Consider the following 26,033-nt stretch of genomic DNA (forward strand, 5'->3'; position numbering starts at 1 on the left):
TGAGCTATAAGACTAGCCATGCATAATGCATCCTTTTGAATTCACCGGACGCCACTGTGTTCCTGCCCAATCCTTGATTAGTATCTCACCACTGAAGGCCTCCAAAACGCTTAACTCACTCACGTACGTGGATGTATCGAGACTTGGTCATTACACGCAGAGCGTATATAGGGCAAAGGTTGGTAGTAGTATGTCTGGCAAAGGAGGACTTGTATCGTTTGTCATGATCTGCATTGCTTTGTTTCAAAAATGGATAAACCGAGGTGCGCAATCTCTAACATGCAGTGCCAATCAACCATCCAATATACATAGAATACAGGATAAACTCCTCCATCCTCTCCTTCTCAGCCCCTCAACTCAACCGGAAAACGCGTTTAGTAGGTACGCTTGAACGGCGGTACAGCCTTGCATTCGTTCTCGTCCAATGTCGTGCCGACGACCTTCCTGTAGCCAAGCTGGGTCTTGCCGTGGGGCTGCTTCTGCCACGACAGAGTGTGCTTCATCCAGTTCTCGTCGTCACGCTCGGGGAAGTCCTCACGGGCGTGTGCTCCTCTCGACTCCTGGCGGTTGGCGGCGGATTCGGCGGTCTGGACAGCACAAGTGAGCAGGTTCCTCAACTCAAGGGTCTCGACAAGGTCGGAGTTCCAGATCATGCTGCGGTCCTTGATACCAACATCGGCGAAGCTGGAGTCGACCTCTTGGATCTTCTTGACACCCTCATCGAGTGACTCTTGTGTACGGAAGACAGCGACGTCGGACTGCATGACCTTCTGCATGGCAAGACGGATCTCGGCAGTCGACTTGGAGCCATCGGCAGTGCGGACCTTGTCGATAACAGAGATGGAGTCGGCACCAGCGTCAGCGGATACAGGGTCAGCCTTCTGGCCGGGGCTGAAGTTGTCACGGATAGTGTGCGAAACAGCGCGGCCGAAGACGATGAGATCGAGGAGGGAGTTAGCACCAAGACGGTTAGCACCGTGGACGGAGACGGAGGCAGCCTCGCCGCAGGCGAATAAGCCGGGGACGACCTGGTCGTTACCCTGGGCATCCTGTGTGATAACCTCACCAGTGTACTTGGTGGGAATACCACCCATATTGTAGTGGACGGTGGGCAGAACAGGAATGGGCTGCTTGGTAACATCAACACCAGCGAAAATAGCGGCAGTCTCGGAGATACCGGGCAGACGCTCGTGAAGGACCTCAGGGGGCAGGTGGCTAAGCTGGAGGTAGATGTGGTCCTTGTCAGGTCCAACACCACGGCCCTCACGAATCTCAAGCGTCATCGAGCGGGAAACGACGTCGCGGGAAGCAAGGTCCTTGGCGGTGGGCGCGTAACGCTCCATGAATCGCTCACCCTCAGAGTTCAGGAGGTAACCGCCCTCACCACGAGAACCCTCGGTAATTAAGCAACCGGCACCGTAGATACCAGTAGGGTGGAACTGTACAAACTCGAGATCCTGGTTGGGCAGACCAGCACGGGCAACCATGGCCATACCGTCACCGGTACATGTGTGGGCAGATGTGCAGGAGAAGTAGGCACGTCCGTAACCACCGGTGGCCAAAACGGTGTTCTTTGCAATGAACCTGTGGATGGTGCCATCTTCCTGGTTGTAGGCAACGACACCCTTGCAGACGCCGTCCTCCATGATTAGATCGGTAGCGAAGTATTCGATGAAGTACTTAGTGTTGTGGCGGAGAGACTGTCCGTAAAGGGTGTGGAGAAGAGCGTGACCAGTTCGGTCAGCAGCAGCGCAGCATCGGTAGGCCTGTCCACCCTTGCCGTACTTCTGGGATTGACCTCCGAAGGCACGCTGGTAGCTAAGAGGCGTTAACGATTTGCAGAGACACGGAACGCGGCAGGGCCATACATCTTGCCATCGTCTGTTCGCGAGAAGGGGCAGCCGTAGTTCTCGAGCTCAATGACGGACTGGGGCGCCTCTCTTGTCATGTAGTGAATGGCGTCCTGGTCACCAAGCCAATCCGAACCCTTGACAGTGTCGTACATATGCCACCTCCAATCGTCCTCGTGCATGCTATAGGCGTTGTCAGTCCTGTCCGTGTGCTACGAACGCATCCTAGGGGAGTTTACATACTTTCCGAGCGCGGCGTTGATACCACCCTGAGCGGCTACAGTGTGCGAACGGGTAGGGAACAGCTTGGAGATACAGGCAGTGTTAAAGCCAGCCTCGGCGAGACCAAAGGCCGCTCGCAGACCGGCTCCTCCAGCGCCGACAACGATGGCATCATACTCGTGGTCGATGACAGGGTACTTGCTGGAGATGAATCCCGACGCCTCCTTTGCCCTCAGGTTCTCGGTAGCAAAGATACGGGCAGCGGGCCGTGTCGACGAGAAAGCGCGCGACGGTGTGCGGATGCTCTTCGAGAGCTGTGCCGGTGTCGGTTAGCCATTGCCCAGTGTGCATACGCAAGAAAAAGCCACTGCATTCATGCATCGCTCCTAGAGACGCCTCGGCGTCCTTGTCGACATTGTGCCCGAGTACTGTGGGAATGTGGCACACGCCTCAGGGCGAAGGATGCCGTGTGCATGGGAGCTTGAGGGCGGTGGGCGGCGCATAAAGCTTCAGACGGGACTCACCTGGCTGGCAAACTGCGTGCGACGCATCCTGGCGAAGCTCATGATGGCGGTGGCCGTGGAGTAGAAAGCAAGGTGGTGTTGAGGACCTTTGACGGTTGTCGATGTTGCAAGTCAATGATGGAAGTCGCGACCCTGACCCTGACAAACTAGTTTCAGCGTACGCTGATTGGCGCGGAAGGAGCCTCGGCTTTTGAGGAAAGGGCAGCGGGATCGAGGCGTTGCTCCGGGTTTTCACGGTTAATATTTGGGTGTGTTCGCCCCAGGTGCTGGGTGGAGTGTGGAGTGTGTCTTGCCAACGTACGAGCGGTAAGCGTGTCCTTTATCGAACAAAGTAGACACAGATCCGATTCAGCCTCGTCCGTCTCCATGATTCACATCGCCACGAAGCACGCGTCAGACTGTCCTCAATGAAGCATTGCATTACCAGTCGCTTGCAAAAGACTAATGTCTGGCCAGGCAAGGCTGTATTACAAACTTATCCGAGTGTCGACTGACGCTGGAGTTGGAGCGGCCGACAACATCGCCGCTGGTGTTGCAGATTTGCGTGGGCTATCGTCGTCGTCATAGACCTTCGCAGGCCATCACATGTGCAGTTTGCGTCGATAGGTCAGAACTCCGATTAAACGCTCGCTTTGCCGTAACGGAAAACATTTCCACTAAGCCTTGACAGTAGCGGCTGCATTGGCAAGGGGCGACTATTTGACTGCAATTGCCCGCCGTCTCAAAGGTCCTTTGGTCGTATTGCAGGTATCAATTCCTTGATACAGCTAGGACAAAATTTCGATCGCCGTGAGCTCTCGGCACATATTATTTTCTTGTGGAAACATAGGTGAAAAAGAAACGATGTATAAGACGCGCACCCAGATAGGGATGAGTTGTTCAAACCGTCTCTTTGCCTGCACCATTTGCCGAAGCGCACAGCCATGGTGCTGCATCGTACGTGCCCGTTCATGGCTATGTGGAACTCGCGATCTTACTGCTACCTGGAGTATCCAACATTATAACTCTGAGCTCTGGCACCAAGTGCGTAGAGTGATTGAAGTTCTCATACACAGCAAAGAAGAAATGCAAAGAACCCTCATCCAGCTGAGGTTCACAAAAGACGCCTGCGGGCCAGAAAGTGCCCTATCAGTGTAAAGGATGCATTGAACGCTCACCCCATGTTGTAAGTCACAGATATGCGAGGAACAGTCAGATTAGGCGTTGAACACGACATTCGCCATTCACGCTTCGTGGAGAGCATCGAACACAGAGTTATGCATTGGGGAATCGTTAAATTTTTTGCGTCAGATGCTCGTGATCATTGGCATCCATGCATTGTACCTTTCCCATTCACCTAAGGAGCCTTTGAAGAAACAAACACCTAACAGCTGCCAGAACACTTCTAAGCAGAGGTCTGGAGGTCCTTCTTGAGGGTACCCTCGTACTGCCTCTTCTCGGCGGCGGTCTGGTAAGCACCGTGACCGAACTTGGAGGAGGTGTCGATCCACTTGAGCTCGACCTTCTCGAGAGCCCTCCTGCTGGTGTGGGTGAACATGGACTTACGGAGAGTCATAACCCTCTTCTTGACACCAGGGCAGGCACCCTTGATCATGACGAAGTCATTCTTGACCTCACCATAACGGACAAAGCCACCCATGCTAAAGATGAGTTAGTGACAGTGTATGAACATTGCGTGTGGGTGAAACTTACGGGGTGATCTGCTTCTTGGAGACATCGAATTCAGTGGAGGCGTTACCCTCATCGTCACCCTTACCGATACGGTAGATCTTGTGGTTGACGGAGGTACGGTGGTGGTAACCCATCTGACCAGCACGGGCAACAGTCCACTGAACGTGGGCCGGGTGCCAGGCACCGATACAAGCGACCTTGCGGAGACCCTTGTGGGTCTTGCGCGGAAGCTTCTTGGTTCCCCAACGGGCAGTGACACCGTTGTATCCGTGACCCTTGGTGACAGCGATGACATCGATCATCTCATTGTCCTCGAAGATGGAGGAGATCTCAATTGGCTTCTCGAAGAGACCGTGGCCGTAGGAGACCTTGTCGGCGATGGAACCACCGTTGATCTGGATCTCCATAAGGTGGGCCTTCTTCTGCTTGAGAGGGGTCTTGTGGATCTGGGTGTGGGCGAGGACACGGACGACGGTGCAGTACTTCTTGATGCGCTCGAGCTCGCGGGTGATGGACTGGCCGGAGGACTCGGAGTGCTTCTTGGCGTACTTGGTGAAGGCCTTCTTCTTGCTCTTGTACCAGTTGCGGTAGAAGCGGCGCTTGACCTCGTCGCTCAAGTGCTCAGCCCAGACGGTGGTGAGCGAGCGGAGACCGCGAGGAGTCTCGATGTAACCGACGAGACCAACAGCGATCATCTGCAGAATTTGTCAGTCCTCGGCGCGCAATGGCTCGACTGTGGTCTTCTTACGGGAGGAGTCTCGATGACAGTGACGGCCTCGACAATCTCCTTCTTGTGCAGCTTCGCACCGGGGCGGTCCAGATCACGGACGATCGTGGACATACCGGCCTTGTAGCCCATAGCAGCCGTGAGGTGGACGGGCTTCTTGGAGTCATCCTTGGGGAAGCTGCGTGTAGTTGTAAGCGTACTGTCCGCAATTCTCTCTCAATTCTCGCGGCGGCAGTGTTGAGCGTACCTCTTCACCTTACCCCTGTGACGGGCAGCGCGCTTGCGCGGCAAGAAGGCCAGAGACCCGTGGCGGGGGGCTTCGAACTTCCTGTGGGACATGGCGAGTTCGGTGCTGTGGTTAGTATCGAAGTTGACAATCGGAGGCTCGAAGTTGTAGAGAAAAACTATCTGGACACTGTGCGCTTGGCGTGCGCTACGCACAGGCCAACGGCAACCACCCCAAGACCCGTGTCTCATTTCACAACACCGACGATTGCCCAACGAACACTTTGCACAACTAACGCAACAATGACGCCTGAAAATCTGCACTTGAATGCTTTCAGCTGAGCTGATGATGACGATGAAAATGATGGCAGGTTTGATTGTTTTAATATCGATTGTCGCAAAAGACGCATTGCGGAAGTGCAGGCTGAGCGAAGTGCGCACCTACAACAGACTCAAGTAACCTAGTAGACACCATTTCAGTTGCCGATCAGATCGATCAGGGCAGTCGAAGCAGAGCATATTGCTATTTTGGATCAAGTAAGATATTCACATCAAGTCGATGCTAATGTTCCAGCAAGCTTGCCAGCTCACCCAAGCCCAAGCCGAAGGTTCATTGCAGCCAAAGGCCAGACCAGTTCCAACTTCTCGAATGTTTCAAATACTCGACCAAGCCAAGAGTCTTACAGACCTGGCCAGACCAGTTTGAGCCCATCAGCCCCGTTATGACACTCTCCCTCCAAGCGGTTCGGGCGGGAACTTCACATGGCTTTCAAGCAGCCTGTAATGCTAAAATAGACGTACCTACAGTATCGGTACATGTCATCAGCACAACCTTGGTGACTTTTATTTGGATGCTCTACAGGCTCTAGGTTTGGTGTTTTACATGGCCTCCAAAGCGTTCTGCTGTCGTGCTGTTTCCTATGCCCAGTTGTTTGTATTTACACAATGTCATCCACGGATGAACAGGTTTGTATCGTATGTCTGAACCATTATCTTGTGCAACTGTCGCATGGTAATTGTATTTCATTTGTAATTATTGTCTTGACGGCTCAGTAGTAGTACAGTACTATCATATCTCACATTCTTGTTGTATCTCACTTCAGTGCCTCTGTTCTTGGACACAGAAACAAGCAGCTTTCGTGCATTGTGTGGCTCGTTACCTTTCATGATGACAGTCACCAGAGATATCCGCCTGCTGTTGTTGGATATTGGATACACGAGCTGAGCGTCATGCACAAAGTTTGTTGTCGCACTTATGTATCTCTTAGCGAGGTCACACAAGCTGATCCAATTGTCATATCAAATGAGTCTCGTCACTCATGTACATCGCTTTGTGAGCTGTTCTCTGATTCGTCTGATTGTGCGTAGTATCCTGGTGCCTTGTAAGCCTCCGTAGCCTAGTCAAGACTGTAGTGATATCTTTTTGCTACAGATCTTTGGCTAGCTCAAACTTCCCGTCTAAAATTTCGAGTTTCGGGTCGCACGCATTGAGATGAAGCTTTTCAGTTGTACGAAATGGCTTCTCGACGACACTGAGTACGCTGATATGATCAACAATATTAGCAGAGCACCATGGAACAGCCCATTCTACGAGAGAGTGCCGGATAGTGCTCTATCCATCACCTTCGTTCGCAGGTAAGCGAGCAAATGTGTTCTATCGCTGACATATCCTAGTACACATTGAACTTTGTGTTCCAGCTTTACAGAGCAGATGTTGGGCTATCATGTCCGCTCTTCGTTGTTGTATTTTTGGTTCTGAATTCAAGCATGACGAAGGAAAGCATATAGGTTCGGGATCCTGACAGCAAGTGGGCACCCAGTTCAATAACAAGAGAATTGACCACTGATTCGCATCGGCGAGATCTGAACAAGGAACGCCAGTCATCCGTATCGCTGCGCTCTAGGATTCCAGTTTCTACCAATCCCAGGCCACCCAGACTCGTTGGTTGATGTTTGCTACAGGCGACATTGAAGTGATGCGGATCGATCTGCGCACCAGGAAGGACACGCAAGTCCATATGCGAGTCGCGACCAACATCTGAAAACGCTCGGGCCACCTCTTTGCTTAGTAGCGCCTTCCCGCAGGCTTGGCGTCCACACGCGCGCGGGGCGGTGTCCAGGACCTTTGATGCTGGAAGTGCCCTTCAGAAGCCTGTCTCTTGTACCTGCGCTGCACCGAGTCTCCCTGCATCGCCGCCCGCGCCCGTCTTCCCGCCTCCGACGAGCATTCAACGACGTCTGCCACGCCCGCCCACGCCCACGCCCACGCCCTCGCCCACTGCTGCCGCCGTTTTCGTCGACCCCAACAGACACCGCTACACTACATCATCCAGTATTACCTGCTGCCCAGCCCCAACGTCGGCGGCGCCATCAACCCCCCGCCGTCACCCCCCTTCGCCATTTTCTCTGCCCGCACTGTCTGCACCGTCTCCACCTGGGATTGCAACAGGCCCTGATCGCTTCCTGCCGAGTCCCACAGCCTTGGTACTGGAATCATGGTAGAAGCCGCAGAGGGCAGCCCCACGACGTGGAAGTTCACACAGTACGTCGACGCCCGGCCACACCCCACTGCAGAGCCTCTCCCAGGCTGTAACTGCACCCGCCTGCGCGCCCGCATCGCGTCCTGGCTGCTTGTCACACAAAAGTACTGACCTTGCTAGGTGCTTCGGCGACAAGGGCGATGTTGAAGACATAACAGAAGGTACGTCACCGGCACCCCACCGTGCAACGCAACATGCGAACACGACGCTTTCAGATGGTAATCGCTGACGTAACAAACCAGCGGACATCATTTCCACTGTCGAATTCGACCAGACGGGCAACTATCTGGCAACCGGTGACAAGGGTGGTCGTGTGGTCCTGTTTGAGCGAAACGAGACTGTACGTACCCCACGGTCGGCTCACGACTACCGCTCGGTATCTGACAACCTTCTAGAAGAAGACCTGCGAGTACAAGTTTCACACCGAGTTTCAATCGCACGAGCCCGAGTTTGACTACCTCAAGTCCCTCGAAATCGAGGAAAAGATCAACAAGATCAAGTGGTGTCGCCGCCAGAATGCGTCGCATTACCTCCTCTCCACAAACGACAAGACGATCAAGCTTTGGAAGGTCTTTGAGAAGTCGTTGAAAGTAGTGGCGGAAAACAACTTGTCACACGAACTGACGCCCGGTGGTGGGGTTGCTGGTGGAGGCGGTCCGGTCAGGAACCCAAACGCACACTTCCGCACCGCCACCGATCTAAAACTACCTCGCCTCACTCATCATGATACCGTCGTCGCTGCCGTACCGCGAAAGACATACGCCAACGCACATGCCTACCACATTAACAGCATATCAGTCAACAGCGATGGAGAGACTTTCATCAGTAGTGATGACTTGCGAATCAACCTCTGGAACCTGAACATCCAGGATCAGAGCTTCAACATCGTCGACATCAAGCCTGCCAACATGGAGGAGCTCACAGAGGTCATAACCGCAGCCGAGTTCCACCCTATCAGCTGCAACTGGTTCATGTATGCCAGCTCCAAGGGTACAATCAAGTTGGCGGATATGCGAGAGAGTGCCCTGTGTGATCAGCACGCGAAGCGTATGTCGATCAAGCACGATTTGAAAGTATTTGTTCTGACTGACCGTGTACAGAATTTGAGCAAGAAGAGGACCCGTCCTCTCGCTCTTTCTTCTCTGAAATCATCTCGTCGATATCCGACGTGCGATTCTCACACGACGGCCGTTACATCCTCTCACGCGACTACCTTACTGTAAAGATTTGGGACGTAAACATGGAGCGAACTCCAGTAAAGACCATCCCCATTCACGAGCATCTGCGACCCAGGCTCTGCGATACATATGAGAATGACAGCATCTTTGACAAATTCGAGGTTGTGTTCTCTGGCGACGCCAAGAACGTCATGACCGGCAGCTACAACAACAACTTCATGATTTACCCGTCGGATCCTGAGAAGGACACCGAGGTGGTCCTGCAGGCTGACAAATCGGCTTTCAAGGCTAAGAAGGTCGGCATTCCTACACCGATGAACTCGTCAACAAGCCCAACGGGCGGCAAGAAGAATGGTTCAAGAGCTGGCAGTCCTGCAGCTGGTGCGGGTGGGCAAGGACAGCGCATGAGGAAGGAGACAGATGCTGATCAAATCGACTTCAACAAGAAGATCCTGCACATGAGCTGGCATCCGTTCGAAGACAGCATTGCTATTGCAGCGACAAACAACGTAAGGCCTAATCTTCGCCTAGTTCTCGTATATGCTAACATGACCTAGCTCTTCGTCTTCTCAGCGCTGTAGGGGCCTTAGATTTACGGCGCGATTGATCCTGCAGGGGTTCTTGCCAAATAGAAGCAATCACTTGCCTCTCCCTTGATGATCTATTACTTCTTATTTCTTCGTCATCATCCACGGTGACCAGCGCAATGGCGCTCGGAAGGTAGAACTGGGCACGCATGGTGACTTGGCGCGGAAGAACGAACGATTGACGACATGACGCGCAATTCGAAGGCATGAGATGACTGCATTAGATTGGAACACCACGATAATTAACCAGTGGTGAAGAACAAAAGAATCAAGCCAACGCTTTCGAAATGTTGACAATGTGATGTATTCCATGATTGCAAGGAGCAGACCCTCGGCTACACTTTCAGGTAACAGGGAAATCTGCAAAAAGCTTTAGATCAAGGCCAACATCTGCATAATCAGCATTACAAATGCCTACCTGCATACTCGAAGTGATGCCCACGTGCACAAATCTGATCTCGGTCAGCCCTACGACCGGGTGTGCCCAGGTTTGCGGGAGGGTGCGAACTAGCGCCCGGGGTGAGGCTCAAAGCGAAACCTCCACGTCGACCAACAGGTCAACTCCATCTTGACACCCCTCATACAAGAAATTATGGCATCTCGTTGAGACAACACCATTATAGCGAAATTATTTCTCCTGTTAGTACACAAATCAAGTGCCGTGCGGTGTTTCTTTTCTTCTCGCAGCAGACTCGTCTGCCATCATAAGACGGGGCTCTGCGCACTGAGGAGCAACTGGCGGGCGGATTTGCGTGGGCGATGTGCAAGGCTGATAACTCCAGATATCCCTTCGAGAAGCCGACGTAATTGCAGCTGCGATTGAAAATATTTGCGACTCGATTGAAAAATTATTCGTGTCGTCATGGCTGCGCTTGCACCCATCATCAGCAGCTTCTCACTCATTTTTGGAGGCTGTTGTGCCAATGTAAGAACACTGGTCTTATCAAGTAGCTAGACTAATGTCTCATAGGTCTACTGTCTGGAAGCCATAGTAAAGTGAGAACTCCACAACACCGTCGGCTTGAGTCTACGCTAAAACATTACAAGACAAGAACCCGACAGCGGCCTTCTAATCACGCTCTTCCAGTTTGTTTTTACGTGTCTATCGACATTACACTACCAATTTGACCCCAATGGCCGATACTACCTGCGATCATCACCGGTGCCGTTTCGCAAGTGGTGCATAAGTGCAGCGCTATTCTTTACGGTCAACATGCTGAACAATTGGGCGTTCGCATTCAACATATCCGTTCCTGTCCACATCATTCTTAGAAGTTTTGGAAGTGTGACCACGATGGCAGCAGGCTATCTTCGCGGAAAGAAATACACTCCTCTGCAGATCTTCTCTGTCGCCATCTTGACTCTGGGCGTTATGGTGTCTGCTTGGGCTGATGCATCATCCAAGGTACGCAATCTGCTCGCACTCTGTACAATCGCACTAATAGAACCAAGGGAAAGACAAAGACCGCCAATGTCGATCCAACGAAGGCTTCTTTTGAGGCTGGACTACTCGTGCTTCTTGTCGCCCAGCTGCTCTCCGCGTACATGGGCGCTTATGTCGAGGACATCTACCGTGACCACGGCAAGGACTGGAAGGCGAATCTTTTCTACTCGCATCTTCTGTCTATTCCCATGTTTGCCGGCTTCGCACCAGTTCTCACTGCGCAATTCACACGCCTCCAGTCCTCGCACTCTTTCCTGGTCCCAGCCAACATTGCCGCGAGTCTGCCACCCGCCCTAAACAAGCTTCTTGCGTCGACCTCCCAACACGTCATCTACCTCACTGCTAACGCAATCACGCAGCTCCTCTGCATCACAGGCGTCAATATTCTGAGCGCCAACACGTCTGCTGTCACTGTTACGATAGTGTTGAACATCAGGAAATTGGTCAGCTTCTTACTGAGCATCTGGCTCTTTGGCAACCAGATGGGCGGGCTTATGAAGGTCGGTGCTGCGATGGTCTTTGGCGCAGGTGCATTGTATGGGTATGAGACGACCTACAAGATCCCCCAGAAGAAGAAGCTGGAGGCGAGAAAGGAGAAGAAGGGTCAGTGAGTAAGAGGGGCCGGTGCAGATCACAACAAGGGACGATAGAGTGGTATGGTCTCCGGCGGAAGTAGAGTCCCATGGCGAATGCACATAGTATAGAGAGGGTCAAGAGCAGCGTAAGCGGGAGGCGAAGAGGACAGTAAAATTTTAGACATAAACAGGGACGTAATTCAAGGTCTTCGAATTCAGTAGTTATCGGATGTATCAACTGGCGCATGCGCATAGTAGCCTGGTGCAGCATAGTGAAAGTTGCAAGGTGACCATAGTATACAATGTTTGGGAACATGTGGGCCGACTGCGAAGGATTTGCTGCATCATTCATCCGTCAAGGAGACATGGAGGAGGTGGTGGAGACGCGGCCTCGACGGTAGCGAGCCAATTGTAGCCTGCGAGCCTTCCCAGCGGAAGGTGGAGTTAGCGCGGATGGATCTCCTTACTGTACACGAAAGCTGGCGATCTGGCTTCCAGCTCTGCAACCCTCAGTTCACTTTCCTTTCTCCCAACTCATCTTTCCTCGAAGCTTTTGCGAGGGGTGAGTCTCCTGCAGCTTCTGCGACACAGCCTGGCGCTCTATGCTGACATTGTCTGCAGATTGATACAACATGGCCTCCCCCACCGGCGTGAGGCAGCGCGCTGCTAAAGACAGTAAGAAGCGCTCGACAACACCAACCCCCCCGTCCGCCGCAGTCGTGTCTGAAAAGGCCGCAGTCGTGTCTGAAAAGGCTGCCAATTTCCTCGAAAAGGCCAAGCCGTACAAGCCACGACAGAAGCAGTCAGAATGGAACTACAAGCTCACCATCACAATCATGACGGCGCTTGCATTCGTCACGCGCTTCTGGGGCATCTCCCACCCGGACCAGGTCGTCTTTGATGAAGTGCACTTTGGAAAGGTACGTCGGCCCGATGCAATTGCTGCAGCAGGTCAGGATTAGCTGGCAGCTGGATCAGGCTTGCGCGCGAAGCTAACACACTATTCAGTTTGCTTCATACTACCTGCAACGAACCTACTTCTTCGATGTTCATCCTCCTTTCGGAAAGCTCCTGTTCGCCTTCGCTGGCTGGCTCGTTGGCTACAAGGGCGAGTTCCTCTTCGAGAACATCGGCGACTCGTACGTCTCCAACAACGTTCCCTACGTCGCATACCGTGCCATGCCCGCCTCGCTGGGCGCTCTCACCGTTCCCATTGTCTTCCTCATCATGTGGGAGTCTGGCTACTCCCTGCCCGCATGCGTCACTGCTGCTGGTCTCATGCTCCTCGACAACGCCCATATTGGCCAGACCCGCCTGATTCTGCTTGATGCATCGCTCATCTTCTTCATGGCCCTTTCGGTCCTCGCATACGTTCGTTTCTACAAGCTGCGACATGACCCCTTCAGCCGCAAGTGGTGGAAGTGGCTGCTCTTGACGGGCATCAGCCTGAGCTGTGTCATTTCCATCAAGTACGTCGGTGTCTTCACCTTCTTCTCGATTGGTGTCCCTGTTCTGTTCGACCTGTGGGACCTGATGGATGTCAACCGCCGCCAGGGCGCATTGTCTCTTCCCGAGTTCGGCAAGCACTTCGCTGCTCGCATCATTGGTCTGGTCGTCGTTCCCTTCTTCCTCTACCTATTCTGGTTCCAGGTTCACTTCACCATCCTCAACCGATCCGGTCCTGGTGACGACTTCATGACTCCCGAGTTCCAAGAGACTCTGAGCGACAACGTGATGACGCTCCAGTCTGTTGGTATCAACTACTACGACTCCATCACCATGCGCCACAAGGAGACAAAGGTTTACCTCCACAGTCACACAGACAAGTACCCGCTCCGCTACGATGATGGCCGTGTCTCTTCTCAGGGACAGCAAGTTACTGGATATCCTCACAACGACACCAACAACCACTGGCAGGTACTCCCCGTGAAGGCACTCCCGAGTGAGGTTGGTCAGCGCGTCAAGATTGGCGATGTCGTCCGTCTGCGCCACGTTATCACCGACACCGTCCTTCTTACACACGATGTCGCATCTCCTTACTACCCCACCAACCAGGAGTTTACCACTGCTGCCAAGGACGAGGCGGCTGGCGCACGTTTCAACGATACTTTGTTCGAGATCAAAGTTGAAAAGGGCAAGGGTGACTTCAAGACCATGTCCACTCATTTCAAGCTTGTCCACGTGCCCACCAAGGTTGCCATGTGGACTCACACCAAGCCTCTGCCTGATTGGGCGTACAAGCAGGCCGAAATCAACGGCAACAAGAACGTCCAACAGTCCAGCAACGTCTGGTATGTAGACGATATTCCTTCTTTGCCTGCGGAAGACGAGCGCAACAAGAAGGAGGTCAAGCAAGTCAAGCACCTTAGCTTCCTCCGGAAATGGGTCGAGCTTCAGCGCGCCATGTTTTACCACAACAACGCCTTGACCAGTTCTCACCCGTATGCTTCTCAGCCCATCTCCTGGCCTTTCCTTCTTCGCGGTGTCTCTTTCTGGACACACAACGATACCCGCGAACAGATCTACTTCCTTGGCAACCCAATCGGTTGGTGGCTCGTATCTTCTCTTCTGGCAGTCTTCGCTGGTATTATCGGCGCTGACCAGTTGGCTCTGCGCCGTGGCATGGACGCTCTCGACGACCGCACCCGCTCCCGTCTCTATAACTCGACTGGATTCTTCTTCCTTACCTGGGCCGCTCACTACATCCCATTCTACATCATGGGTCGTCAGCTGTTCCTGCACCACTATCTCCCAGCTCACCTTGCATCTTGTCTGGTTACGGGTGCCCTAGTCGAATTCATCTTCTGCATCGAGCCCCAGGAACCTCAAACCCCCGGAACTCCTGCTGAGAAGGGCCACCGCAGGACTCGCTCCCGCCCTGTTCGCGAGCGTGTTGCCACTGCCAGCCAGCTTGGAAGCTGGATCGCCACAGGCGTCATCTTGGCTGCGGCTCTCTGGTGCTTCCTCTTCTTTGCGCCGCTCACGTATGGCAAGCCAGGTCTCACGGTTGATCAGGTTCAGGCCAGGAAGTGGCTCGGCTACGACTTGCACTTCGCCAAATAGATGACGATCTTGTCTGTGTAGACCGTTGTGCACGAGTTGGCGTTAGTACTGGCTCGGGGTTGAGCCGTTTCTCAATCGATTCCCTAGGGTAGTATTGCTCAGCGCGGAGTGTCGGTGATGTGTTTCTGCTTGCTCAGCTCAACTCTTATGAGTCTTTCCTTGTGTCACACTGTAGGGGTCGGGTTGATGTTGGTAATTTACCTACTGCCTTAATTTACCTAAATTGGGGGATAGATGAAAATGTACGATTGACAGTTGACGAAACAAAATGAAGACCACCCCATCATTATTGGGCATGTGCACCTGGCTCTGGGTAGAGTTAGTTGTTTACTGAACGTTATTACTGGACCCAGATACGTACAGATCCGTAGGCCATGATTAACTCTGGGGAAGTGTGCAGAAGCCTGTTTTCACAACCACAACTAGTATGCCCACTATCAGAGGCATTACTGATAGAGTTTGCAGCGAAGCTCACGTTCGCGGTGGCGGACAATACATCTATCTTCCCAGTCACTAAACGCGGAACTGAGGCGCTGTCTCACAATCTCCACATACCTTCACGTCCCCGCATATTGTGGCGGACTTGACACGCAATCGGCACAACGTACCTGCACAATCGAGCCGCCTCGTCCACCAATGACTCTGACCATTCAAGGCGACGTTCCATGCCACGATGTCCTTTTGTTGGCCTCACCCGTTGCAGCGGTCCGTCACAGGCGCCTTTTCTCCGGTTGCTTCCCTTTCAGCAATAACTCCTCTTCCCCCGCTCATTCCATCTGTGTCTGGCCTTGTGCAGGTAAAGTCTAAATCATGGCAACTTTTAGGGCTGCAAGTAGCCAAGTGGATAGACTTGCGTGAACGAACGTGGCAGCCATGGCGTATTGAATACCGAACGAACGTTTGATGACACGATCTGGCAGAACTGACCATTGCCTTGGAAAGTCAACTCAATGCTTTGCTGCTGCGTACTACCCATCATTACCCTCTTATATTGCACAAGCTTACGCCTCACGTCTCACTAGTGAGGTTGATGTTTCTTCTTTCTTTGCTTTTACCGTCGTCGAGTCCGACCATATGACTGCCGCGCCTCAGTCCTTCGGCAAAGGGAAAGCGAACAGTTTGCAATACTAGCATGGACCCATTCCAAATCAATGCCATTTTGGACGCGCCGGCACTCGCGCCGCCAGAAGGTGTTGTGCCAAACTTCGATCATCCAGACAATCTGAGCCAGCCGGAACTTGCGATAGTACAGCTCACTGTTGCGACGGTGGTAGTGGGGATGCGGGTCTATACAAAGTTGGGTGTGGTTAGGGAGATGTTGGCTGAGGATTGTAAGTATCTCCCTGAGATGAGCAGGAAGGGGAATTCGTATTAAACAGCGGACCAGTGTACTGACGATATCGATACAGACTGGCTGATAGTAGCATGGATATGCTTTGTCAGCTTCCATGTAATCGTCTTTATGTTCGAGGATCTGCCACTGGGCGTACATCAGTGGGACCTCACAACTCGAGAGGCGATCGAACATGCACGCGTATGTCTTCAATTCTCTACCTTGTCTTTATCTATATTTTTTTTTTCGACACTTGAAAACACAAACACTGATACATGCCAGCTCTTCCACATAGCCGTTGCCATCTACTCTCTAGTAATCATCCCGCTCAAAGTTACTCTCATCCTACAAATACGGCGCATCTTCATGCCTCACAACCGTTCACTCCACGCTCGACCGCTTCTTCTCTGGACCATCGACAGTTTCCTGATCTTGAACGTCATGTTCTACGCCGCACTGTTTCTCTTCCAATTTTTGGCCTGTCGACCGCTGGCGCACGCCTGGAACCCCCTGGTCCTCGGGACTTGTGTCAAGGACAAGCTAGTCGTCCATGTAGTGTCCGCATCGATCAACACGGCCAGCGACCTCATCATCGTCACACTACCCCAGCCCGTCATCTGGCGGCTCGAGCTCAGCAAGAAGCGAAAATGGGGACTAAGCGCCGTATTTCTGCTCGGCGGTCTGTGAGTTCCCACCGCACATGCGTGGCGTTGTGTTACTATCAATGCTTACGAATAACCACCCAGCGCCTGCGCCGCGTCCTCCATCCGCCTCTACTACGCCGTGCGCCTCTACTACTCAACAGACCAGACCTACCGCGCGGCAGTCATGGGCAAATGGGCCGAGCCCGAACTGACCTTTGGCTTCCTAGCTGCCTGTCTACCCGTGCTCCCCGCCTTCCTCAAACATCTGCTACGCACACCCGTTGGGCTGAAGGTTAGGAGCTTGTGGACGCAGAGCCCCGTCTCCAAGGCGCAGACTGATGAGGAGGGGTGCGACGCCAGCAGAGGAGGTAGGCAGGTCAGGACGATTGGTAGCTATGGCCGTAGTGCTGAGAAGAGTGGGAGGATTACCAAGTGCGTTGAGATGGACATTGAGTTTGAGGAGTTGACGAGGGACTCGGGAGATGGGAATGCGGGTGCGGCAGCGCGGACGAGTCGCGCTACGATTCGAGACAGTGACGAGGAATGGGTTGTTGGCGGGGGAGCCGCCACGCAGGGAGTTGGTGGTCGGCTACCGAGGAAGTGAGGCCTGTTGGTGATTAGGGGTGTGGTTTTTTTTCGTGGATACATATCCTTTGTGATGTTACACACCAGCTTCGTTGCGGTGTCTAACGAATGCGATTCAATGTCTCGTCAACTGTGAACACAACTCGGCCGCACACCACCTACGAGCCGCCCGTGCGCCAACCAGGGATGAATAGTTAGATATGCACATTCACTACGTCCACTATACAACGCCCCTCTCGTCCTCTCTTCCACACTCCAGATGAATGCCAATGAACGAATCTCTACCCAAAAAGAGGACACCGACATCGAAAATGCATAACCTTTGCTCCCTCCCTCACTCCTCCGTCTGCAGAAGACGTTCAATTGGCGGAAGACACTCTAGAAAAGCCCAGGGAGAAAAACACCAAAACACCATAAAGCAACGATCCCGCCGAAGTGACGAACTAAGCGAGATGGCGCCCTAGAAACATGCGAATTAAACACCTGGTACTCCCTCTCCCTCTCCCTCTCTCTGTACGTCTCTACGTAGTCTGGTCTAGTCTAAGCCCGGCTATCCCGTAGCACGCACTTGCTTCACACTCACATGAAGCTCATCTTGACCTCCTTCTCCTGACCAAAGTCGTCGTCGAATTCGTCGGCCCAGGCGTTGTATCCCGGGTTCGCGCTGGGTGCGGGCATGGTGTTTGCGGATCGGAGGGGAGGGCGGCCGGGGGCGTCATTTGCGGCGCTGTCCCAGCTTACTGTTGGTGCTGCTGTCTGTGTTGGCGCGGTGGTAGTGGTGGTGGTGGTGGTTGTCGTTGCTCTTGTCGCTGTCGCTGTTGCTGTGGGCGGGGAGTCCCATGTTCCGCTCCTGTTCAGCGGTGGAGAGTCCCATGCGCTTCTCTCCGGGGTCGGGTAGGAGGGGCTGTGTTGAGCGGATTTGGGCAGGTCGCGGAAACTCGAGTCGAATGTCATGGTCATGCTGTCTGTGCCGGTGTCGTCGAACTCGTCGTACTCGTCGTACGCCCCGGTCCCGCTTGTGCCGTTGGATAGCTGCGAGCCCGGCGGTAACCGGACTCCAGGGGTGAGGGCGCCGGCGCTGTTCGCTTTTGCGCTGGTGCTTACGACGCCGAGGCTGTCGTTGAAACTCTGTGTCTGCCGCAGCCCGCTGTGTGGGCTTGGTGTTGTGGGTGTAGTAGCAGAGATGTCGATTTTCATCGGCGGGAGCGTGCTCTTAATCTCCTTGATTTCAAACGCGTCTGGTTCGTAGCCGTTGTAGGGCTTGTCTGCGGCACCCTCGGCTGCGAGGGCGGCGACTTCCTTGCGTATAGCGTCGATGTCGAACATGACGGGATTCTCTGCAATGGTTGCAGAATCCGCGTTCTTGTCAATGGGTGTGTGTTTTTGCGACTGCTCGTTATAGACCTCCCAGTCCTTCTTGTCGCCCTTCTTCTTCCGCCACCAAGATAGTTTACCGCCTTTCTTCTCCTTCTCGGCGTTCTTCTTCTCAAGTTCGCGCCGCGCTTCTTCGATCTCGTCAATTAGTTCGCGTTGGCGCTGCTCGTGGTTCTCTGGGTCGGGATCTTCAATCTCAGTGAACTCGTCGCTTTCAACAAGCCACCCTGCTTCGCGGAGCAGTTTGGGCATGGCTGCGCGGTACGCCATATGGCCTGGCACGAACTCGGTTACGTTTATGTTTTCGATTGTCGGGATTTGAATGGGTGCTAGCCCAGCGACGCGAGCGGCGCCGCCGCCAGTCGCGCGGAAGAGGTAGCCTGTGAGACGTCAGAATGCATGAGTACATGTAATGACAGATTCAAGTACCTAAGATCCAGTCATTGGTAGCATATCCATTGACGAATCGTCCAGGCACTACGCTTCGGATCCTGATGTACTCGTCTGTGTTTGCTACGATGGGTGTGCCAAACATGTACACATTTTGCACCAGGCCGAAAGCGCCGCGGCTTTGGAGCTCTCTCAGGCAAGCGTAAATAACTCTGGCACCGAGCGAGAACCCAACAAGAGTAATGGGTCTTGTTCCAAGGTTTCGATCGATGATTGAGTCTGCGAGGATAAGACCAGCCATGTCTGCTCGCGCTTGAGAGACAGACCAGGGGTTGTCGATGAGGTAGGAGAGTTTTGTGAGGGCGAGAGGGAGCGTCATGGCGGACATCAGCGCAGTGAGGAGCGTGCTACCCAGGACTTGTTGGAGACCTTGAGTAAGTGCCTGTTTGTGTTAGTATACTAATCTCCATTCTGAGAGTGTTTCGCCTACCTCAGTGGCAAGGATGTTGATGGTGTCACCCATACTCTTCAGCATCTCCGGCTCCCAAAGCACAGAGTATATGTCTCCCATGATAGGATCCACAGTGCTGTACGGCAGACGGACGTCATCAGCCTTGCCGCTCATCCATCCAGCCAACGTAATGATGAGATGTGTCCTCTTGTTGTTGTGAAGCGGCCGGTACTCAAAAGTCTTTACGGCACCAGTCCGTCTATTTGCCGCTCGAACACCAACCGTGCCACCGGTGGTAACAGCAATGCTAGTAATTACTGCCGTACCACCAGCACCAGCAAGGAAGCTGCTCGTCCCGGCTACACCGATAGTTGTGAAGCCCGCAGCCAAACCAGCTCCGATAACAGGGGCGAGGAGACCGGCTGACAGGCCAATGACTAGACCTCCGCCGACGGTAGCAAGGCCCATAAATGCCAGTCGCTTGCGCAGTGCTTTCTTTCGTCGTGACTCCATGTGCTCGTCTTCATTCCAATTCTCCTTGTTGGCTTCCTCTTGCATTTCTAGGGCGTCTGTTACGCGCTTCTCGAACCGGCAGATTTCGAGCCAATCCACGCTGAGGTGTTTTCCAACGACTTCGAACAACTCTCTTGACCGCGAATCGTAGATTGAATCTGCGACGAGGAGGAGAAATAGATCACATAGTACGGTCCACCGAAGATCGATATCGAGATTCTTGCTTTCAGGAAGCTGCGAAGGTGTTTTGACTTCGGGGTATTCGAACTCGCCTTCGTCTTCGTGCGCTTCATACGGCGGGGGCGGCGGGGATGCCAGGGAGCCGCTTAGGCTTAATGACGAAGCGGACCTTGACTTCTCACCCTGATCTTCTGGCCGCGGTGACGACACAGATGGGCGTGCAGTGTCCGAATCTTCTTTCTCCTCCTTCAGATCTTTGGGAACTTCTGCAGCAGGGTTCTTCACTCGAGCGTTCTGCATCAGCGCCGGCGTCAGATCAGCAGGTATCACGCCGTGGTCCGTCAGCTGCTCAATCATGACCTGCTCTGAGGTGTTGATATCCATGTGCCCGTACAACCTAAGCATCATCTTCTGGGACCACATTTTCGTTGTCTCGGTGTGCATGTCGAGTGCCTTCTTGACTTGCCGGTTCTTCTTCGCGATGACTCTGTCGAATTTCCGCTCCATCTCGATCATCGCCAGTCGCACTAAGCCGACGTACGCTACACGCTGTCCTTCAGTAAGAAGGTTCTTGGTAGCCTGCATCTGCATGAGCGGGTCGCGTACGGCTTCGTCGTCGTCGTGTAGTGCTGTCGTCTTCTCCTTGAAGAGATATGCAGTGTTGTCGTCCATGCTCGTTTGCGAGTCTGCATCGTCATCGAGAATGACCCTCGTGTACCCCTTTGCAGCACCTCCGACATCAGCGTAGCCATGCATGTCTGCTAGCTCTTCAGGGTTTTCTTTTGCGATCAGGCGGTTGTCGTCGTCGTAGATGTCATATTGCGCATACGCAGGCATAGTCTGCCAGCCGCCATCATCGTCGTCGTCCTTCTCTTCCTTTGCGTTGAGTTGCGTGACGGTGTGTTGGTGGGAATACTCGGATATAGATGTCTGTTTCTGGTGGTGCGCGGCGGACGGGTTGAGGCTTTTACGGCCATCTGGTGCGGTTGACTGAGAGTCTTTCTTGTCGTCCAAGATCTGGCTGTTGAGCTTCTCTGAAGGCTCGGGGTTTGTGTTGGCTTCCGGGATGCCCGCTTTTGTATTGGTTGTTGCAGCAAGCTTGGACAAGTTCTCGTTTGACAGATTGTCCTTCGAACCCTCCAATGCCTTGTCGTTGTCTTCCCGTCCAATTTCCACGGCCTCCACCTCGATCTGCCCACTGACACTAGCCTGCGCATCCGCGGCATCCACCTTGATCTGCCCATTGACACTTGCCTGCGCATTGTCGCCTCCACCTGCCTCCCTCTCCCTCACATGCTCGACTATGCTCTCGACCGCCCTCTCTGCCTCGGCTTGCTTCTCAGCTTTCGCCAATGTATCCACCTCGCCCGCGGCCTTTGACCCGTCTGCTACCGCATCCTTGAAGTCGTCGTCGTCGTCGTCGTCGCTGTCGTCCACAGGCGTCCTCGGTCTGCGTTTCCTGACCGGCAGTCCAAAATCATCGTACTCGACTTCAGGCTTCGCTTCTGTAGGCGCAGGATGTGCGTCCTTTGTTTCGGTGCTTGCGGGGTGCGAGGGGTTATCGCTCGCCATGGTTTGGGGCTACCGGGGGCGCATTTGATCGTTATGGCAAGCTTCGGGAATCGGAAATCGAAGATCAGGGAGCGTGGGGTGATAAGGGCATGATTTGTTCTCGGGTTTATTTGCAGGTGGTGTTGATGCCCGCTCTCAGGCCATGCGGTTCGAATGCGGAGTCCTCGTGCTCTCCAACCTTCACGCCATTCATTCCCGAGACGTGTGCGGCGCGCGGCTTACCCAGTAGGCCCGGCACTACTTCGGCGGCCGACTGTGAGCTTTTTGAATGCGGAACTGCCTTCCATTCCCCGCGAGCGCAACCACACCCGACCCTCGCAAAATCACACGTCGTCACTATGAAGCTCAAGCGCGCAAAGGTATTCTGCATTCTCAAACGTTACACAATGCACGGCTGACCACTCCAGGCATACAAAAAGCTGCTCCACCAGTATGAGCTGAACTTTGGCTTCCGCGAGCCCTACCAAGTCCTCCTCGACTCCGCCATCCTGCTCGACGCCTACAAGTTCAAGATCGACCTCGTTGGGCGCCTCGAAAAGGTGCTCGGCGCAACCGTAAAACCCATGATCACCACCTGCGACATGCGCCACCTGTACGCCGCGAAGCCCAAAAACGAGACGCTCATCCTGCAAGCAAAAGAGTACGAGCGCCGCCGCTGCGGACACCACGAGCTGGAGGAGCCACTGAGCACGCTGGAGTGTTTGAGCAGTGTCGTCGACCCCAAGGGCAGTGGGAGCAACAAGCACCGATACGTGGTTGCAAGTAACGAGCTCGCGGTCAGGTCGCATATGCGGCGCATTCCAGGCGTGCCTCTGATATACATAAGCAAGAGCGTGGTGCTCATGGAGCCCATGACGAATGCGACCGAGGCGCACAGGGAGAGGGAGGAGAAGAGCAAATTCAAGATGGGATTGAAGGGCCAGCGGAAGCCGGATGCGGGAGAGAAGAGGAAGAGAGAGGAAGAGGAGGGCCATGAGGACAAGTCTATTGCTACCGAGGCGCAGGCGGCCAAGAAGAGGCGGCAGAAGGGCCCTAAGCAGCCCAACCCGCTTAGCATGAAGAAGAAAAAGACAGACACCGCTGCGACGCAGCCTGGCTCAGCGAAGAAGGCTAAGCCCGTCGAACCAGAAGAGACAGAACCTCCCACTACAGATGTGCAGGACGGCGAAGGGGCTGCACCGAAGAAGCGCAGGCGGAAGCACAGATCCAAGGTTGAGGGGGCCGCCGAGGGGGCCGCCGAGGGCGGTGGTATCGCTCTGGATGCCGTTTCACCGTGATTCGAACAGCTGCAGCAGGTTGGTGGCGCATGGCTGTCACGGACCGAAATACCATCAATGATACCCGATTTATGACATTGGTCAAGGTGACTGTCTTCTTACTCTTGTATCGCCTTGTATCGCCAGGCGTTTAAACGCGCTATAACAAAGGGGGTAACCCTACTAAGGCAGCAGCGTCCTAGTGTGGTGGAGAAACATGGTGTTGAGAGCCGAATAGTAGTTGGAGGCAGGTGTTGAGAGCCGAATAGTAGTTGGAGGCAGGTTATGTAATCAGCCAGTACTCTGTCAGGGGTTGGCGATAACCCATTAGAGAACACCTAACGTACTCCACGGGTGAGCGGATCAAACGGGTGAGCGGATCACTCTGCCAAGACCACACCAAACCTCCACCTTACCACGCAATGCCTCAACAACAACATTAATCTACGCCCTTAAGAGAAGCTGCAATACAGCTTGCGCTCTAGGTAATTAAACAAGATATAATACTTACTGTGTAACGCGCTGCAGCTATATATAACGCGCCTTACAGCATACTACACGCTTAATACACAGGACGACCTGCATAAGCTAATTGTACGCCAGTTTAATAGATTATAGACTAGACTAAGAAGGACGTAATTACTAAGTACATCCTTAAGCTAGATATACAAGGATTTGCCCCTTAGCTAGCTGCTGTAGCTAATATAGCTAATTCTTTATATGCTAAGTATAATATAGGCTATATTAGCATAAACTGGCCTAACACGTTTATTAAGCGCTGCCCTAACCTTAAAGTAAGGTTTAATTGCAAGTACAACTACAAGAGAGCCCTCTATAAGGATCTAGAGATTATTAGAGGCTGGTTTAGGCTTATAGCAAATGTTAAAGCTAAGTATAGTATTTAGAACAATAATACGTACAACTTTAATAAGACAGGCTTTATAATAGGCTAGATATTAACAGGAGCAGTTATTACAGGCTTAGAGCGTTAAGGACAGCTAAAGGCAGTGTAGTAGGGTAATTAAGAGTAGACAATGGTTATATAGGGCATTAATAGCACAGGGTAGGCTATTCTACTCTTTATTATCTTTAAAGGCTGTAACTACCTCTCTGCCTAGTACAAAGAGGACAATCTGCCCTATAACTGGGTTATTAGAGTCTCTAAGAACAGATAGACTACTAACAAGCTTAGTCTAGACTAGTTAAAGCACTTTAATGCCTATACAAAGACGCGCACCTAAGGAGTACACTAGCTGCTCCTTATTAACAGCTATAAGAGCTACAACTCCCTTAACTTCTAACAATACTGTAAGGAAGTAAAGATTGTTATACTGTGTATGCCTCTATACTTATCTTACCTCTTATAACTACTAGATATAGGTTATTTTACCCCTCTAAAGAAGGTATATAGGCGCTAAGCTAAGAATCTTATACGTAACTACATTACTTATATTACTAAAACTAAGTTCCTACTATACTTTATAGACGCCTATAAGGAGACATTTACTTCTAGCAATATCTAAGGAGGCTTCTAAGGCGCTAGAATAGTCCCCCTTAACCTAGAATAGGTTATAATGGGTCTTGATGTCCGCCTACGTACCCTACCACTACCTACTATAGAAGATGAGCCCTAGCAGTCCTAAACCCTAAGCACTACCCTGCAATTAGGGTCGCAATTAACGCTGGTTTAAGAGAGGATTTAAAGGCATACAAGCAGCTTACTAACTTTAATAGTTAAGGCCTTTAAAAAGCTTACTAAAGGCGCAGCTATAGTAGCGTATAAGCTAGTGTTAGCTTAAAGGGAGATTACTAGGCTTTAAGCAGCAAATAAGGCTGCTATGCGACGTAAATTGTATAAAAGAAAGCAATTACAGCAGAAGAGAGTCCTAACAGCTAAGGAAGGCCTTTAATTAACTACTCTAACTAAGTTTAGGGCGTGTAGTAATAGTAAGAAGGCAAAGAAGTAAGTGCGTGCTAAAGGAGGGGAAGTAACCTAAAGACGCTGTACAAAGTGCTACAATGTTAGATATAACTTACGTACATGTAAGAAGGCTGTAGAAGATGTTTCTAAATAATATTATGTACTGCACTACTGTATACAAGGCTAAAGTAGGCTAATGTAAGCTATAATAGGGTAGAAATTTAGTGTGGTCTTAGTAGAGTAATCTGCTTACCTGTTTAATCTACTTACCTATAGAGTACGTTATCTATAAACCAGCAACAGAACAACAGCACATATAATAGATAATTACATTTAATTCTATTTAATCTAACCTAGTATTAAACTACCTGTACTGTATTAACGCAGGATAATAGAAGTCTCTAATAGGCGTAGGTATCTGCTACAAGGTGTATAGGAGCACTTAGATAGTGTATATAGAGAATTGTTCTATTTCTATAGGTCTTATATAAAAGAATACCTAAAAACTAACTATCTATACCTATTAACCCTATGCCTTTAATATCTTACAAGTATTAGGGAGAATTAGAGTACTGGCCTAGGTGTAGGGTAGTGTTACTGTAAGGTAGACTTTACAAGCATAAAAGTAGCAATCTGGTAAACTAATAGATTCGAAAGTAGAGTGAACAAAATAGCAGACAGCGAGCTACAAGAGGGTAGAGAGAGAGACCTACTTATAGTAGTTAGGCCTGTGCTCTCTATAAGTAAAAGTAAAGGTAAGTAAAGGAAGGTTCTACTAGGGTTAATAGAGTCTGCTAGTAGGTTATAACACATACTAGTAGGTTATTATCTTACTTTAGTAGAAGTTCTAACACGTACCTCTTCTTATAAATAGTAAAGTCTCTTAGGCTAATATCTGTTTATTAGTAACTGTAAAAGTCTAATACTAACAGCTTTAAGTAAGAGTAAAAGAAATATTAAAGAAAAGAAAATATTAAAATTATGTATAATAACCTTTTATTAGTTAGAGTAGAATTAAGGTATACGCCTTTAGTAGTATTATACAGGTCTCTCTTAATACTTATATAAAAAAATAACCTCTAAGTTTTTTTTTACTATATAAACCTTATAATATAAAAATTATACCTTTTTAAATTTAGAGCTTCTATAAGGAAGTAGTATAAAGAGATTTATTAATTTATTAGAGCTAGGTTTATCCTAAACTTTAA

General features: G+C 51.8%; 8 protein-coding genes across 8 annotated transcripts, besides 14 other annotated features; 5 read left to right on the forward strand and 3 right to left on the reverse strand.

The window, feature by feature from the left end:
• Nucleotides 1–374: 374 nt before the first annotated feature.
• EKO05_0002245 (Succinate dehydrogenase (quinone)) lies at nucleotides 375–2,638 on the reverse strand (the record flags this gene model as incomplete). Its single annotated transcript, XM_038944117.1, has 4 exons — nucleotides 375–1,818; nucleotides 1,869–2,033; nucleotides 2,094–2,386; nucleotides 2,597–2,638. The coding sequence occupies 4 exons, from the start codon at nucleotides 2,636–2,638 to the stop codon at nucleotides 375–377; spliced, it is 1,944 nt and encodes a 647-aa protein (XP_038792919.1).
• A 1,342-nt stretch (nucleotides 2,639–3,980) lies between these two features.
• Nucleotides 3,981–5,333, reverse strand: EKO05_0002246 (60S ribosomal protein L3; the record flags this gene model as incomplete). The annotated part of the gene is made up of 4 exons (XM_059635870.1): nucleotides 3,981–4,236; nucleotides 4,289–4,962; nucleotides 5,016–5,172; nucleotides 5,242–5,333. 4 exons carry the CDS (start codon nucleotides 5,331–5,333, stop codon nucleotides 3,981–3,983), a joined length of 1,179 nt encoding a protein of 392 aa, XP_059491853.1.
• Nucleotides 5,334–7,467: 2,134 nt separating this feature from the next.
• Nucleotides 7,468–7,498: a tandem repeat.
• Nucleotides 7,499–7,714: 216 nt separating this feature from the next.
• EKO05_0002247 (protein phosphatase 2A regulatory subunit cdc55) lies at nucleotides 7,715–9,518 on the forward strand (the record flags this gene model as incomplete). Its single annotated transcript, XM_038944185.1, has 6 exons — nucleotides 7,715–7,761; nucleotides 7,880–7,920; nucleotides 8,002–8,099; nucleotides 8,155–8,806; nucleotides 8,860–9,446; nucleotides 9,495–9,518. The coding sequence occupies 6 exons, from the start codon at nucleotides 7,715–7,717 to the stop codon at nucleotides 9,516–9,518; spliced, it is 1,449 nt and encodes a 482-aa protein (XP_038792921.1).
• Nucleotides 9,519–10,386: 868 nt separating this feature from the next.
• On the forward strand, nucleotides 10,387–11,579 carry EKO05_0002248 (Dolichyl-phosphate-mannose--protein mannosyltransferase; the record flags this gene model as incomplete). The annotated part of the gene is made up of 4 exons (XM_038944067.1): nucleotides 10,387–10,449; nucleotides 10,495–10,520; nucleotides 10,572–10,929; nucleotides 10,977–11,579. The coding sequence occupies 4 exons, from the start codon at nucleotides 10,387–10,389 to the stop codon at nucleotides 11,577–11,579; spliced, it is 1,050 nt and encodes a 349-aa protein (XP_038792922.1).
• A 44-nt stretch (nucleotides 11,580–11,623) lies between these two features.
• Nucleotides 11,624–11,662: a dispersed repeat.
• A 513-nt stretch (nucleotides 11,663–12,175) lies between these two features.
• EKO05_0002249 (Dolichyl-phosphate-mannose--protein mannosyltransferase) lies at nucleotides 12,176–14,606 on the forward strand (the record flags this gene model as incomplete). The annotated part of the gene is made up of 2 exons (XM_038943995.1): nucleotides 12,176–12,463; nucleotides 12,552–14,606. 2 exons carry the CDS (start codon nucleotides 12,176–12,178, stop codon nucleotides 14,604–14,606), a joined length of 2,343 nt encoding a protein of 780 aa, XP_038792923.1.
• Nucleotides 14,607–16,068: 1,462 nt separating this feature from the next.
• EKO05_0002250 (uncharacterized protein) lies at nucleotides 16,069–17,187 on the forward strand (the record flags this gene model as incomplete). The annotated part of the gene is made up of 3 exons (XM_038943992.2): nucleotides 16,069–16,140; nucleotides 16,222–16,622; nucleotides 16,686–17,187. The coding sequence occupies 3 exons, from the start codon at nucleotides 16,069–16,071 to the stop codon at nucleotides 17,185–17,187; spliced, it is 975 nt and encodes a 324-aa protein (XP_038792924.2).
• A 470-nt stretch (nucleotides 17,188–17,657) lies between these two features.
• Nucleotides 17,658–17,690: a tandem repeat.
• Nucleotides 17,691–17,747: 57 nt separating this feature from the next.
• Nucleotides 17,748–21,648, reverse strand: EKO05_0002251 (uncharacterized protein; the record flags this gene model as incomplete). Its single annotated transcript, XM_038944057.1, has 3 exons — nucleotides 17,748–18,922; nucleotides 18,972–19,374; nucleotides 19,423–21,648. The coding sequence occupies 3 exons, from the start codon at nucleotides 21,646–21,648 to the stop codon at nucleotides 17,748–17,750; spliced, it is 3,804 nt and encodes a 1,267-aa protein (XP_038792925.1).
• Nucleotides 17,910–17,993: a tandem repeat.
• Nucleotides 20,674–20,716: a tandem repeat.
• Nucleotides 21,481–21,524: a tandem repeat.
• A 338-nt stretch (nucleotides 21,649–21,986) lies between the features above and the next one.
• Nucleotides 21,987–22,925, forward strand: EKO05_0002252 (uncharacterized protein; the record flags this gene model as incomplete). The annotated part of the gene is made up of 2 exons (XM_038944058.1): nucleotides 21,987–22,007; nucleotides 22,056–22,925. 2 exons carry the CDS (start codon nucleotides 21,987–21,989, stop codon nucleotides 22,923–22,925), a joined length of 891 nt encoding a protein of 296 aa, XP_038792926.1.
• Nucleotides 22,562–22,615: a tandem repeat.
• A 318-nt stretch (nucleotides 22,926–23,243) lies between the features above and the next one.
• Nucleotides 23,244–25,110: a mobile genetic element.
• Nucleotides 23,406–23,409: a direct repeat.
• Nucleotides 23,410–25,110: a long terminal repeat.
• Nucleotides 23,410–26,033: part of a mobile genetic element that runs on past the window's edge.
• Nucleotides 25,195–25,258: a dispersed repeat.
• Nucleotides 25,425–25,874: a dispersed repeat.
• Nucleotides 25,991–26,033: part of a dispersed repeat that runs on past the window's edge.

The sequence above is a fragment of the Ascochyta rabiei genome, chromosome 3, assembly GCF_004011695.2.
Source record: "Ascochyta rabiei chromosome 3, complete sequence".
Taxonomy (NCBI): domain Eukaryota; kingdom Fungi; phylum Ascomycota; class Dothideomycetes; order Pleosporales; family Didymellaceae; genus Ascochyta; species Ascochyta rabiei.